General features: G+C 42.3%; 3 protein-coding genes across 4 annotated transcripts; 1 reads left to right on the plus strand and 2 right to left on the minus strand.

Annotated features, from left to right (window-relative positions):
• Positions 1–105: 105 nt before the first annotated feature.
• czib (CXXC motif containing zinc binding protein) lies at positions 106–2,836 on the minus strand. Of its 2 annotated transcripts, XM_060873797.1 has the most exons (8): positions 2,708–2,836; positions 2,534–2,617; positions 2,109–2,165; positions 1,921–2,002; positions 1,072–1,103; positions 832–909; positions 687–752; positions 106–398 (listed from the first exon to the last, which is right to left on the minus strand). In XM_060873797.1, the coding sequence occupies exons 1-8, from the start codon at positions 2,711–2,713 to the stop codon at positions 321–323; spliced, it is 483 nt and encodes a 160-aa protein (XP_060729780.1). In that variant the 5' UTR covers positions 2,714–2,836; the 3' UTR covers positions 106–320. The 2 variants fall into 2 exon arrangements, with proteins under 2 accessions (XP_060729780.1, XP_060729781.1); XM_060873798.1 differs by lacking the exons at positions 2,534–2,617; positions 2,708–2,836 and adding an exon at positions 2,305–2,434.
• Positions 2,837–3,049: 213 nt separating this feature from the next.
• Positions 3,050–7,544, minus strand: uck2b (uridine-cytidine kinase 2b). Its single transcript, XM_060873793.1, has 7 exons — positions 7,253–7,544; positions 5,059–5,218; positions 4,876–4,972; positions 4,646–4,788; positions 4,433–4,530; positions 4,297–4,345; positions 3,050–4,140 (listed from the first exon to the last, which is right to left on the minus strand). The coding sequence occupies exons 1-7, from the start codon at positions 7,355–7,357 to the stop codon at positions 4,001–4,003; spliced, it is 792 nt and encodes a 263-aa protein (XP_060729776.1). The 5' UTR covers positions 7,358–7,544; the 3' UTR covers positions 3,050–4,000.
• An 872-nt stretch (positions 7,545–8,416) lies between these two features.
• aldh9a1b (aldehyde dehydrogenase 9 family, member A1b) lies at positions 8,417–13,593 on the plus strand. The gene is made up of 12 exons (XM_060873801.1): positions 8,417–8,559; positions 8,641–8,838; positions 9,112–9,257; positions 9,567–9,696; positions 9,809–9,943; positions 10,064–10,260; positions 10,494–10,634; positions 10,966–11,154; positions 11,539–11,626; positions 11,816–11,957; positions 12,267–12,379; positions 13,026–13,593. Exons 2-12 carry the CDS (start codon positions 8,643–8,645, stop codon positions 13,118–13,120), a joined length of 1,572 nt encoding a protein of 523 aa, XP_060729784.1. The 5' UTR covers positions 8,417–8,559; positions 8,641–8,642; the 3' UTR covers positions 13,121–13,593.
• The last annotated feature ends 91 nt before the right edge of the window (positions 13,594–13,684 follow it).

A 13,684-nucleotide genomic window follows, 5' to 3' on the forward strand; every position in this document is an offset into this window, starting at 1 on the left:
ATACTAAAGCAAGCAGTTTACAGACGTTTGTGCAAAATCTGTGATTTTAAGCGGTAATTTTACGTCGATCAGTTGCCATAGAGACACAAAATAAACCAAAATGTATTCATACTTTCATAACTTTATTTTGCTGCAGATCTGCATTACCAAGACCCTGGTCAACGGTCATGTAGTGAACGTTCTTCCCAGTCGTGTCCGTTTACAATTCAACATCAATAATAACAGCGTTTTTGTTGAATTTGACAAATGTTCGCTGTATGTGGTCTCTTTTTCCTCATTAAGTCTCAAGCCACGGTGTTCGTGCTCCGTCTCCAGCTCTCTCAACACTTCACAAACTGATGTGTGACTTCATAGATGCCCACCGACTCCTTCGCTTTCTCGTCGTAGTCCGTCCAGTCCTAACACGAGAAGAGAGAGTGAGTTTGTGTACATGCAAATTACCGAATGTTACTCACTCACTCACTCATTCTCTACCACTTATCCGAACTACCTCGGGTCACGGGGAGCCTGTGCCTATCTCAGGCGTCATCGGGCATCAAGGCAGGATACACACTGGACGGAGTGCCAACCCATCGCAGGGCACACACACACACACACACACTCTCATTCACTCACACACTCCAGACAATTTTCCAGAGATGCCACCGTATGCTACTGACAAGTGTAAAGTGCAAACTCTGGCTTACTTTCTCCTGAAGGTTGATTTCAGGAAATTGAGAAGTCGTCTCTGCGCCCTGAGCCGAAAATCCAGCCTGAGAAGAAGAAAAACAAGCTAATGGTTAGTCTTGGTGCAAACGTTATTGTTGGGGAAAAAGTAAGCCTCGTTCTCACCTGAGGTTGGAAGTCAACCGGCTCGAGGCCTCGACACTCGAACTGCACTATCGTCTTGAACTTCTCGCTGTCCTCCAGCTTAATGAAAAATCACGTTAGAAGCAACCGGGATGATATCAAACCCACTTCGCTTATATTTAAGATGTAAATTTAAATGTATAGGTTTCAACGTTCAAGATGTCAGGAGTCAGTGGGAAACAGGAAAAGAGCTAGAACAGAACTGATCGAGCTCGAACTTACATTGTATGGCGTGATGGTGTCCTTCAGGATATCTGTAAGAGAAATCCATGATGTAAACACTGTTTAAACCGTGTGAAAGGTGCATTCACGTCAATTCATTTCTAGCTCGAAAGTATCCAAGGACCAAGGAATAAAAAATAGATAATAAAACACTACCACACAAAAGGGATGTGGCAGCCTAGTGGTTAAAGGCATTTGACTACTGACCGGAAGGTCATGGGTTCGAATCCAACGTCCACCAGGTTGCCACTGCTGTGCCCCTAAGCAAGGCCATTAATAGCTCAGTTGTATAAATCCTCTCACTCACTCATCTTCTACCGCTTATCCGAACTACCTCGGGTCATGGGGAGCCTGTGCCTATCTCAGGCGTCATCGGGCATCAAGGCAGGATACACCCTGGACGGAGTGCCAACACATTGCAGGGCACACACACACACACTCTCATTCACTCACACAATCACACACTACGGACAATTTTCCAGAGATGCCAATCAACCTACCATGCATTGTCTTTGGACCGGGGGAGGAAACCGGAGTACCCGGAGGAAACCCCCGAGGCACGGGGAGAACATGTAAACTCCACACACACAAGGTGGAGGCGGGAATCGAACCCCCAACCCTGGAGGTGTGAGGTGAACGTGCTAACCACTAAGACACCGTGCCTCCAGTTGTATAAATTATAAGTCTAAATATATTTTACCTAATTAACACAGTTGTGCCCTGCTGTGACGTGGCTCCGCCCACTTCTTTTTAACAATGGATAGAGGCGTGGCCTGAAGTCATTCCGATGATAATGCAGCAAACTGATTGGTTAGTGGTTTTAGTGTGTGTGTGTGTGTGTGTGTTTACCTATTGAATTCTCCCGGGAACACAGTTTACACCTCTGAACCATACTTGCACTGCCTCGTCCTCCCTTCAGCGGCATGCTGTCCTGAGGACGTCTTAATATCAGTCATTAATAAACACATACAATCCTTATTTAGCTCTACAGACCGTCTGGTCATAATTTAACACTTAATTACATCAGTGATAATTACCATCGCTGTGATATACTGCCATTTGTCCGAGATTTCACCACAATTCCCACATTTCAGCTGAAAAAAAAACAAAACAACCACAAAAATGTCAAAGTTGTATTGAACGACTAACTTCAGGCTGAATGTCAAACGGATTCACGCTCCCTATACATGTCCACTATGTAGTGATTAAAGTGAATGGAGTTCTGTAGCCTACCTAGTGCCCTATTTATCCAATTGGAACACAGCCGCTCCAGCTAAAGCTAGCTAGCTAGCTTAGCATCCCTTTACTAAGAATAAACAACATATATAGGGCTTGAATTAAAAACTAAATCTAAGTCTAAATATGACAGAAAGACAAAGATTATACTATACTGAGACATCAAGCGAAACCTGTACAGTATTTAGAGCTAAAGCTAATGTTTTTTTTGGCTCGCTAGCGTTACCTTTAAATACCAGCGGAAGTCGTCGCCGTCAGCTCGGACATTTGTAACGTTCTCCAACGTCGCTTTAAACTGCAAACCGAATTTCTAAAGAAGCACGTATACGTTTATTAATTACACGTAATAAAATATCATCTAAAAAAAAAAACAAACAGCCCAGAACGAGCAAAAACCTACCCCCATGTTGTTTCCAGCGTAAATGCTATTCAGCTACGCTAGTTACGTTTACGTAAAATACGTCGGCGTTGACGTTCTGAACGTTTGAGCCTGTTACGCCACGCGATCCACGTAAAGTACGCAGTTTGCGTACATGCTCTATTCAGCTAGTCCATATACGTCAGTCTTGCGCGCCCTCTAGCGACCATCAGAAGAACACCACGCACAATTAAGTTACTAATAACTATATAAAAGTGCACCAAGTAGGAATTAAAGCGTTAAGCTTCTTCACATAGTGCACTAAATGTTATAATTAGCTGTTTAAAATGAAAAAAAAAAATGAAAAAAAAAAGTACAATACAATTTGTCAAATTAGGTTTTATTTTTATTTGTTTATGTCATTACAAGTTCTGACAGAAATCCGCACGTAAACGATTGGGCGAAAATCTCCCTCTTACTCTAATATCAAAAGTAAAAACAAATTGTCTAACCTTCTAGTGGTCCAACTACGATTCAAGTACTGGAGGATGCATAAAGATGCAGAACTTTTTGTCCCTGACATCACAACTGATTATTAAAGCATGTGTCAAATACCTAATGAGAAGGAAAAAAATATATATATGTATATAGTCGTCATATATAACATGAGAATCCATTTGACCGTTGAATCGAGAGCACGTCATAGCCTTAAAGTCTTTGCTAAGAGGTGAAGACAAGTTTTATATAAACACTCCGTCTTGTAACACTCTGATATATAGGAAGTCTCTAAGCAAAGAGGTCAGTATAAAACCATCGGTTTAGCAGATACCTACGCCAGGGTCAGTTAGTTAACCATGCACTCGTACGCCTTATAAAGGGTGGGATGTAAACACTTGGCATTTAGGATAAACCCCAGCCTTACAGTCACTCTTCCTGAGTTCTGACTTCAAGTTTCTAAAGGCATCTCTCTCTCTCTCTCTCTCTCTCTCTCTCTCACACACACACACACACACACACACACTCTCTCTCTCGGCTCATCAGCCACAGCATCCTAACACCTGGACTGTCTTTCATATTCTGAGCCAGGACATAAACACTGTTTATTAACAGACACAGACGAAGATGATGATGGTGATGATGAAGATAACGAACAGACAGCACTCTTAACCTCGAGCTGAAAGAGAAATAAAAAAGGGAAAAGCAAACACAAAGCAAAAACTCATATCAGCCCACTGAAGCAGCTCCGCCTTCCACGTGGCGAAAGGATGCTGAATGTTGTTCCACAAGTCCAGGCCCTTTCCGTCCTGTGCAGAAGGAGGAAGCGCCTTGGCAGGGTCAGTGCGGTCTGCTGGACTCGGACGAGCGCCTCTTTCGAGGGGATACGTGACCGTTCAGGTGGCCGTTCCCGTTCTGGCGTTTCACGACGCCGCCGTTGAGGATGTCCTGAATGTGCTGCACTATCAGGTTTATCGCAACTGCAAAAACGAACGGACCGTTTCATACATGAACGCACCACAGAGTCATGTAAACACTCCCAGCTTCCTCTTTGCTTTGGACTGCAGTTTCCTTTCCTGCTGCTCAATCCAATTCACAAATATATTTGAAAAAAAAAAAAAACAACAGAGACTCACCCAGGTTGTCGGCTCCACGTGGGATGATGACGTCTGCGTACTTCTTTGTCTGGGAAGAAAAAATAAAGTACAAAGCATGAGTGAATACGGGAAGAAACTTGAAAGGATGCGAAGATAAGAGAAAACCGAGACTCACCGGAAGACAGAATTCCTCAAAAGCCGGCTTTACAAATGTGATGTACTGGGCCAGGACCTGCTCCAGTTCTCGCTCTCTCTCGCTGATATCTCGCAGAACTAACACACACACACACACACACACACACACACAAATGGCTTTGTGATAATTCAATTTTTTTTTATAAGGGCGAAGGGAATTTTTTTCCCCCCCAGAAGAGTCTTGGAGTTGTACCTCTGCGAGAGAGCCTCGTGTCTGGATCCGTGTCCACAAACAGCTTCATCTGGAACAGGTCGCGGATTTCCTGCGAGTAGAACATGAGAATACCCTCGAACAGAACTACGTCGGCCGGATACAGCGTCACAAACTCGTCCTTCCTGCGACGTTCAGAACAGAAGGGTGTTAAAATTTGCACCAGGAAGCAGTCAAAAAAATAAATACATTCAAAGAAAAGGCAGTTCTACCTGGAATGTGTGACAAAGTCGTACACTGGAATCTGAACCGTCTTCCCCTGAATTATGTCATGAAGCGTCTTTAAGATCAACTCGTTGTCAAAAGCATCTGGACAAAAAGAAAGAAACGAGCACGCTATAAAACCCGCCCGGTCCAGCAGACGTGTCCGATAAACCGATAATCTGACTGATTACCAGGATGATCGAAGTTGAACTGTCCTTTGTTTGCCTTGGCTTTCTGTTCAGGAGTGAGCACTTTGTAGAAACTGTCCTGGCTCAGGATGGCGAGCTGACGCTGCCGATGATCAATCTTATGCTGCCCCAGCATCTCCATGATCTTGGCACATACTGAAGACTGAGAGAGAGAGAGAGAGAGAGAGAGAGAGAGAGAGAGAGAGAGAGAGAGAGAGAGAGACAGAAAAAGAGAGACAGAGAGACAGAAGAGAGAGACAGACAGACAGAAAGAGAGAGAGAGAGAGAGAAAGAAAGAGAGACAGAAAGGAGAGAGAGTGAGACAGAAAGAGAGAGACAGACAGAGAGAGAGAGGGAGAGAAAGATACAGAAAAAGAGAGAGAGACAGACAGACAGAGACACACAGAGAGAGAGAGAGAGAGACAGAAAAAGAGAGACAGAGAGACAGAAGAGAGAGAGAGACAGACAGAAAGAGAGAGAGAGAGAGAAAGAAAGAGAGACAGAAAAGAGAGAGAGTGAGACAGAAAGAGAGAGACAGACAGAGAGAGAGAGGGAGAGAAAGATACAGAAAAAGAGAGACAGACAGACAGACAGAGACACACAGAGAGAGAGAGAGAGAGAGAGAGAGAGAGAGAGAGAGAGAGAGAGAGAGAGAGAGACAGAAAAAGAGAGACAGAGAGACAGAAGAGAGAGAGAGACAGACAGAAAGAGAGAGAGAGAGAGAAAGAAAGAGAGACAGAAAAGAGAGAGAGAGTGAGACGGAAAGAGAGAGACAGACAGAGGGAGGGAGGGAGAGAGAGATACAGAAAAAGAGAGAGAGACAGACAGAGACACAGAGCGAGGAAGACAGACACAGAGAGAGAGAGAGAGAGAGAGAGAGAGAGAGAGAGAGAGAGAGAGAGAAAGAAAGAGAAACAGAGAGAGAGAGAGAGAGAGAGAGACAGACAGAAAAAGAGAGACAGACAGAAAGAGAGAGAGAGAGAGAAAGGGAGACAGAAAAGAGAGAGAGAGTGAGACAGAAAGAGAGAGACAGACAGAGAGAGAGAGAGAGGGAGACGGAGAGAGAGAGGGAGACGGAAAGAGGGAGAGAGGGATACAGAAAAGACAGACACAGAGAGAGAGAGAAACAGAGAGAGAGAGAGAGAGAAACAGACAGAAAAAGAGAGAGAGAGCGAGAGAGAGACAGAAAAAGAGATACAGAAAAGAGAGAGAGAGACGGAAAGAGAGAGACAGAGAGAGAGGGAGAGAAAGAGAGATACAGAAAGAGAGACACAGACAGAGACACAGAGCGAGAGAGAGAGAGATCCATATATCGATGTTTAATGTTTACAACATTTCATTGTTTGATCTTTAGAGACTAAACAATAAAACTAGGCACTTTTTGGACAAACTACTATATTATGGGGGACTTTTGTATAATTGTATAAAATTGATACAAGTTTATTCTCAAAAAGAAGAAGACGACGACTATGGGCAACTTTTATTAATTACACCACCGCCGTAACATCGACGTAATTTCCCACCAGAAGGCGCAGAGCGCGCTTTTAGATCACCGTCGCGCTTTATCCACGTCATCATGTAAACAATACGCAATCCGAATCTCAGAGCCTCACGACTTTCACCTCCTTCCGGGGGGAGATGAACGAATAACAGATCGTGTGAACGTGTCAAAGCGTAATCACGGGCACAAATATTCTAGTGCAGTGACTTTTTGGTTAAAAAAATAAATAAAAATAAATCGATTACGCTAATAAAATCGCTGGTTGAAAATGTTTTGTTAACTGTAAATCAACATTTTACAACGTGTATATAGTATATATTTAATATAATAATAATAATAATAAGCTTGGTGAGCTGCTTGTGCTTGGCCACGTGTTGAGAAACGAGATCATCCCACGTATGGAAGAAGTCGCGCACTGATGACGCGTGTGGACAAAGAAAAAAACCCCACGCGCTGCCACCATCCAGTTAACTGGAAATCCAGATCATATCTTTATTTATTAAATATATATCTATATTATATATATTTAATTGTTTGTTAGATTTTTCTTAACCCAATCTAAAATATCTACTTAATCAGCTACAATGATCAGTGCACGTGTGTGTAAACACGGTGCTAATATAATAAACAGAAGTAAAAAGTTAAAATAAAAGCCACTGGGGGTGGAAAAAAAAAATGAATGTACAAAACTCGAACCTTTCCACTGGCTGTACCTCCAGAAACCCCGATAATAAACGGCTGCCGAACGGCATCACCGTTTTCCTCCTGGTCATGAAGTCTGGGCTCACTGTCTCCTGCCATGCTGCAGTGCTGCTGTCCGACTGCAGGTCCGATCCCAATCCGATCCCAGCTCCCTCTCTACGTGCACTATATGTCCTTAGTTAAGAAACCGTCCTCAACACCCCACGCAGGCCACTAACTCATCCAATAGGGAGGCATTTGACATTAAAGCCAAAGCCCCTTGTGTAGAGCAGCTGTTTCACTTCCTACCTAGTGGTGGGAGAAAAAAGACAAAATGACACAAAAAAAACTTTTGTTTAATCTCAAGTTTTAAAAGTTAAACGTGTTGTAGAATGCAAATTATTATTATAATTATTTTTATTATTATTATAATTCTTATTGTTGTTATTATTATTATAATGATTATTGTTGTTATTATTATTATTTTTATTATTATAATGATTATTGTTGTTATTATTATTATTGTTGTTGTTGTTATTATTATTATTTTTAATCATTACTGTAGGTATAATTTGAATATAAATTCTTCTTTAAGCTTCACTGAAGTTGTAAAATTCTCAGCACCACTGTGGTTCTGTAGGGATTCGTCCCAATAAACAAACAAACAAACAAAAAAACACTTACAAAATGTTATTTATTTCTTTTTATTGCATTATGGGTGTTTTACCAATAAACGTTTATTATTAATCAATATCTAAAATGTTGAATAGGTCGTGTTTCTTAAATTATATGCTATTTAAAATAAATAAATAAATAAATAAAAGTAAAAAATAAAACCATTCACAAATAAAAGCAAATAATTTTATTTTATTTAATAAAAGCAAATAATTGTATCGTTAATAACGTGCTTAATGACGTGTCAGAGCCACGTGTGAATCCCCGCCCCTTGTGAGAAGCCCCGCCCCTTCTGTAGTAAACACAAGGTGTACAGAAGAAATCATATTTCTTTATCATTAATATATAAATATAATCTTCAATACGTAAATGTCACTATGTTACCAAATATAACGTCATAAAACTGTAATATAAAAGGTCAAAATAAATAATAAAAAATCCCGTTGACAGACGCTGACTGACGTCTTTAATAACCAATAGGAATGAATTTTATGTAGAAACCACGCCCCTTTTCCCCAAACTAACATGGCGGCAGCTACGAGTGCTTCATTATTCGTAGCTTCACGCTAGTTCCCGCGGTGGTGGTGGCGGATTTGGACGTGTACGCGTTAAAGGGAAGGACTTTGTGTTACACAGACACGGTTACAGTGAGTAATGCTGAACAGCTTCGTTTGTCACAAATCAGGAGCGTTTGTTTGAAATGTTCTGTGATGTTTCTTGTGCTGTAGTAATGCGCGTGCTCGGCTCCATGCTGTCCCCGCGTGCACGCGCCTCTGTCTTCACCCGGGTCAGAGCTGCTGCTTCTTCTTCTTCATCATCATCATCAGGGACCGTGCAAATAACAGACCCGCTAAATTTCTGGGGTGGAAATAGAGTCAGCATCGAGGGTGCGACCGGATCAGAGCCCGTCTACGAGCCTGCGACAGGTGACTCGTTCTGCTCTAAAGTGTCCAAGTGGCTCTGTTAAACTTTGCCATGACGTGAGTCACGTGCTCATGAGGGTCCTCAAAAACTATGTGACGTCATACAGTGATTCCATATTTAGTTACTCATCATGCTCATTTGCATATGGTGTTATAATGTGTTATAGGATGATGTGTTCATCATTGAGTGATCATCAGTGAGTGGTTGTTGTCAGGATGGAACTTGTAAGGTATACACACTAGTGTTGAGTCGTGTGTGTGTGTGTGTGTGTGTAGGACGTGTGTTATGCCAGCTGCACCCTTGCCAAGCAGAGCAGGTAGACAAGGCCGTGAACAGCGCCCACTCCGCTTTCACACGCTGGAGTAAGATGGCAGGAATGGAGCGAGCCAGTATCATGCTGGAGGCAGCACGACTCATCCAGGTACGCTGAGGTTAAAGGTCAACTAGATAAAGATCTGAAGGGTCACACTCAGGTAACGCATGTAAGGGCAACGGTGCTGCAGGAACTTAAAGGCTTTGTTTTTCATCCCAAGTTAGATTTGCGACTGTAAACAAATATCACGTCAGCATCATTCCAATAAGATTATCGATTAAAGGCGACGGAACGTTTGATCTTTCGTTTCCCCTTCACCTTTTAATCCCTTAGAAACCTTCAGACTCTAAAAAAGACTACAGGAGACCGGTCCAGTTTAACTAACCGCCGTTTTTCGCTCTGTTTTTTTGCGGACAGAAAAGGAGAGAAGAGATCGCCGAGGTGGAGGTGATCGACAACGGCAAGTCGATCACAGAAGCACGGCTGGATGTGGACTCAGCCCGGCTGTGTATCGAATATTTCGCGGGTCTGTCCAAGACCATGGGAGGTCTGTAACCGTTCCAAAATTTCCTACATATGTACTGATGTATATGTTGTGTTTTGGTGAGAGAAGTTTGATTGTCACGTTTAATGTGTCGTGACTTGACGTATGTTTTTAGGGCAGCATGTGCAGCTAGCAGGAGGATCTTTTGCTTACACGCGCCGTGAGCCGTTGGGAGTGTGTGTGGGAATCGGAGCCTGGAATTACCCGTTCCAGATTGCGGCGTGGAAGTCAGCTCCAGCTCTCGCCTGTGGTATGTTTCCCCTGCGGAAAAAAAACGTGTAGTGATATCCTAACAATCCATGTTTTAAAACAATCTGAAGATTATTTACTTACACCAGGGTGTTGATGTCTGCAAGTTTTGCGTCTGCAGGGAACTCGATGGTGTTCAAGCCGTCCCCGGTGACCCCGATGAGTGCGGTGCTCCTGGCTGAGATCTACATGCAGGCTGGAGTTCCTGTTGGATTGTTTAATGTAGTGCAGGGAGCTCAGGAGACGGGTGCACTGCTGTGTCAACACCCTACTGTGGCCAAGGTCTCTTTCACCGGGAGCGTGCAAACCGGCAAGAAGGTACAAAAGGTCCATTTTCTTACTCTAGGACTGGGTCTGGCTAATGTTTACCTAGATTTTAAATACAGTGCTGAGGAAATGGACACCTAACTCAATAGCACTGGCCTTGTCTGTAGTTGGATCGTCAGACAAGAGATTGCATGGAGGAACATCCAAAATGTTTGATTACCAATAAACCAGTAAGCTGTGTAAGTTTCTGAGGCTGAACGGTGTGTTTTTTTTTTTTATTACAGATAATGGAAATGGCATCTAAAGGCGTGAAGCCGGTGAGCCTGGAGCTCGGAGGCAAATCTCCACTGATCATCTTCGAGGACTGTAACCTCGAGAACGCGATCCGGGGAGCGCTAATGGCCAATTTCCTTTCTCAGGGCCAGGTGCTGCCTTTAAAATGTATACTGGTGATCAGTAATAAGACGATATTCATGAAACATGAAGCAATGTTTGGGTCAGTCGGGTTAAATTAAATAGTCTTGATGGCTTTCGACGGATCATGTAAGAGATGCACGTTGTTACAGGATGATGTACTACAGAATTAGCAATGATCTAAATTCTTGTTGTTATGGCAATGATATATATATATTTTAAAACGTGTGACTGCTGGTGAAACATTGGCTGAGACAATGCTGAGGTAAACTGAGAATAATCTGAGAATTGACCAGTAATAAGTGAAGAATGCACTTTGTGCTGTGTTTCCTCTATATGCAGGTGTGCAGTAACGGGACGCGGGTGTTCGTGCACAGGTCGATCTGCGCCCCTTTTTTGGAGGAGGTGGTGAGGAGAACAAAAGCGATCCGGATCGGAGATCCCCTGCTGGAGGACACGCGTATGGGGGCGCTGGTCAGCCAGGGGCACCTAGACAAAGTGCTGGGATACGTGGAGCAAGCCAAGAGGGAGGTATAACATACGAGTCCGCTGTCTGAGGTGTCTGAATGTACAACAAACGTTATTTCTCACTGTTAGTCAGTTACACCGGTTCACACTGAAAAGTATAAAACCACTTTCGCTGCTTCTGGATGTTAAGTCAGAAATCACTTATAAAGATCTCAGTAAAATTTTCTACAATTAACAACTGATTTTGTTCTCTTACTTTTCACTGCATGGCCTGTATTTGCATACTGGATTCTGATTGGCTCTTACATTTTACGACGCTATAATACGTCCTCGGACCAATAGAACAACTGCACGATTCTCTAATGAGTAATTTCATTAATTAACAAATACATTTTCTAAAGTTTTAAAATAAGTTGGATGTTATTTTTGCAACGTTTACCTCGTCAGGGGGCTCGAGTGCTGTGTGGAGGAGAGTCGTTCACACCATCTGACCCTAAACTGAAACACGGATATTACATGACTCCCTGTGTGCTTGGTGAGCTCGGCTTCTCCACCGGCGATTTACAGCCTCAAATCGATCAGATTAGATTAGATATGCAGAAGTACAAATTAACATTTTAACCATTTAAAGTTTAACCATTTAGTTTAACCAAAAATGTGTATACAGCAGAATGTATCACAGAATGCGTGATTGAACTCTGAGTACCGGAGCTTTTGTTTCTAGACAAGTGCACAGACAACATGACGTGTGTCAGAGAGGAAATCTTTGGGCCTGTGATGTCGGTGTTGACCTTCGACACAGAGGACGAAGTTCTTCACAGGGCTAATGACACCACCATGGGCCTGGCTGCTGGAGTTTTCACCAAGTAATCAAAGCTTTTGACTTTATTACGTATTCAGCCTTCTAAACCGTAGGCAACGATGAGTACTTAGTTTAATTTTTCAGCGCTAACGCTTATTAAAATGTCCATTGTGCCAATGAATCAACACGGATGTTACTATGTTCATGTAGCCGTGACCACAAGAGGGCGCAGCTGATCTAACCATTAAATGAAGGATGCATCATCAATTCAACAGCTGCCTCAGATCAGATTCATTATGTGAACTAAATTAAATAGATTATTTATTAAATGTACATATGTTTTTCATGTGTGTTCCCTTGTTCCTTCCATCAGAGACATTCAGAGAGCACATCGAGTGATCGAGAACTTGCAGGCTGGCTCTTGCTTCATCAACAACTACAACGTCACGCCTGTAGAGGTGCCGTTCGGAGGCTATAAAACCTCAGGTAACGGTAAAGATAAATAAGGTCGACTCAGACGAGTATAACTTTGATATCCTGATTGGTAATTAAACATTGATCCCCAGAGAGTAGAGTCCACAAAGTGATGGCAATAAAAACACACATTACATTTACAGCATTTGGCAGACGCCCTTATCCGGAGCGACGTACTTATTTATCTCACTTTATACAAGTGGTGGCAGCTTAGTGGAGTTGGGATTTGAACTTACAACCTACCGACTCGCACCTTAACCACTAGGCTGCATTACACAATGTGGAAACTGTTTAAAAATGTTTTGGTGAACATCAGAGGCCTGATATAGTGTTAATATGAAACCCTGGTGCCTGCTTAGCTGTGTAGATGGTTTGTTACCGGTTTGGGCCTCTTAATTGTTAGTGAAGAGAAATTGTGATGCTGCAGCGCACACGTAGACACCATAGACAACTACATACTTCCAAATTTGTGGAACAGATCGATGTGGGTTCGATGGTCAGATATTTGGCCATAAAATGTAATGAAATTAAACAAGAAGAATCCCATTGTCTGAGGAATCAACACTGCAAAATTTTAAAGCATCCTTATATCCCTTATATCTGTGGCTAGATGACATCCAGTTAATGTTCACTGACTGATATATTAATGTCTTTACAGGTATAGGAAGAGAAAATGGCCAGGTGACCATTGAGTACTACTCTCAGCTTAAGACCGTGGTGGTTGAAATGGGAGACGTGGACAGTCTCTTTTGAACGCAGGACAAAAGAGAGAACATGCGCTAGGTCTAACATGATCTTACTGCAACTCGGTCTAACAAGTGACAAGCGTCGCTAGAAATAAGAACATCGTCATTATTGGCGCTTGGTAATTAACTGCCATGTATAAGGAATGGTCTAATAATCAGGTAATAAATAATTATGATATATGATCTCCAGGCTGTGTTTCATTCACAGATGATATGTTTTCTGTGTGAAAGATGTTCACTGTTCTCTTTAAATAGACATTAACAAATAATCAGAGTATTTATTCTGGATATGTGGCGCTATACCGGCGTATCGTCTCAGGCACACTGTTAACTGTGAAACTGTTCACCAGCATGTTAAAGCACATTAAAACACTAATCTGTTTACTTTGTGAATATTCTAATGCTTATGTAACTGTAATAATTACAGATGATTTGTACTTAAGAAGCAGAATATAATAAATAAAGTATTTCCATTCGGTCTTTTGTGAACTGCGTGTTTGTTTCGCTCTTTCTAGACTTTTATTGAATTGCAGCCTTCGAACATTTGAACAGCAAAACCTACAAAGTTCCA

This window comes from Tachysurus vachellii, chromosome 7 (genome assembly GCF_030014155.1).
Source record: "Tachysurus vachellii isolate PV-2020 chromosome 7, HZAU_Pvac_v1, whole genome shotgun sequence".
In the NCBI taxonomy this organism is placed as follows: domain Eukaryota; kingdom Metazoa; phylum Chordata; class Actinopteri; order Siluriformes; family Bagridae; genus Tachysurus; species Tachysurus vachellii.

Coding starts and splice junctions, on each gene's coding strand:
- czib (XM_060873797.1), bottom strand. Junction 753..831: donor CGGTTGACTTCCAACCTCAG/GTGAGAACGAGG, acceptor TCTTCTTCTCAG/GCTGGATTTTCGGCTCAGGG. Junction 399..686: donor AAATCAACCTTCAGGAGAAA/GTAAGCCAGAGT, acceptor TTCTCGTGTTAG/GACTGGACGGACTACGACGA.
- uck2b (XM_060873793.1), bottom strand. CDS start 7,357: ATGGCAGGAGACAGTGAGCCCAGACTTCATGACCAGGAGGAAAACGGT. Junction 4,531..4,645: donor CACGAGGCTCTCTCGCAGAG/GTACAACTCCAA, acceptor TGTGTGTGTTAG/TTCTGCGAGATATCAGCGAG. Junction 4,346..4,432: donor TTGAGGAATTCTGTCTTCCG/GTGAGTCTCGGT, acceptor TTTTCTTCCCAG/ACAAAGAAGTACGCAGACGT.
- aldh9a1b (XM_060873801.1), top strand. CDS start 8,643: ATGCGCGTGCTCGGCTCCATGCTGTCCCCGCGTGCACGCGCCTCTGTC. Junction 10,261..10,493: donor GCGTGCAAACCGGCAAGAAG/GTACAAAAGGTC, acceptor TTTTTATTACAG/ATAATGGAAATGGCATCTAA. Junction 12,380..13,025: donor CGGAGGCTATAAAACCTCAG/GTAACGGTAAAG, acceptor ATGTCTTTACAG/GTATAGGAAGAGAAAATGGC.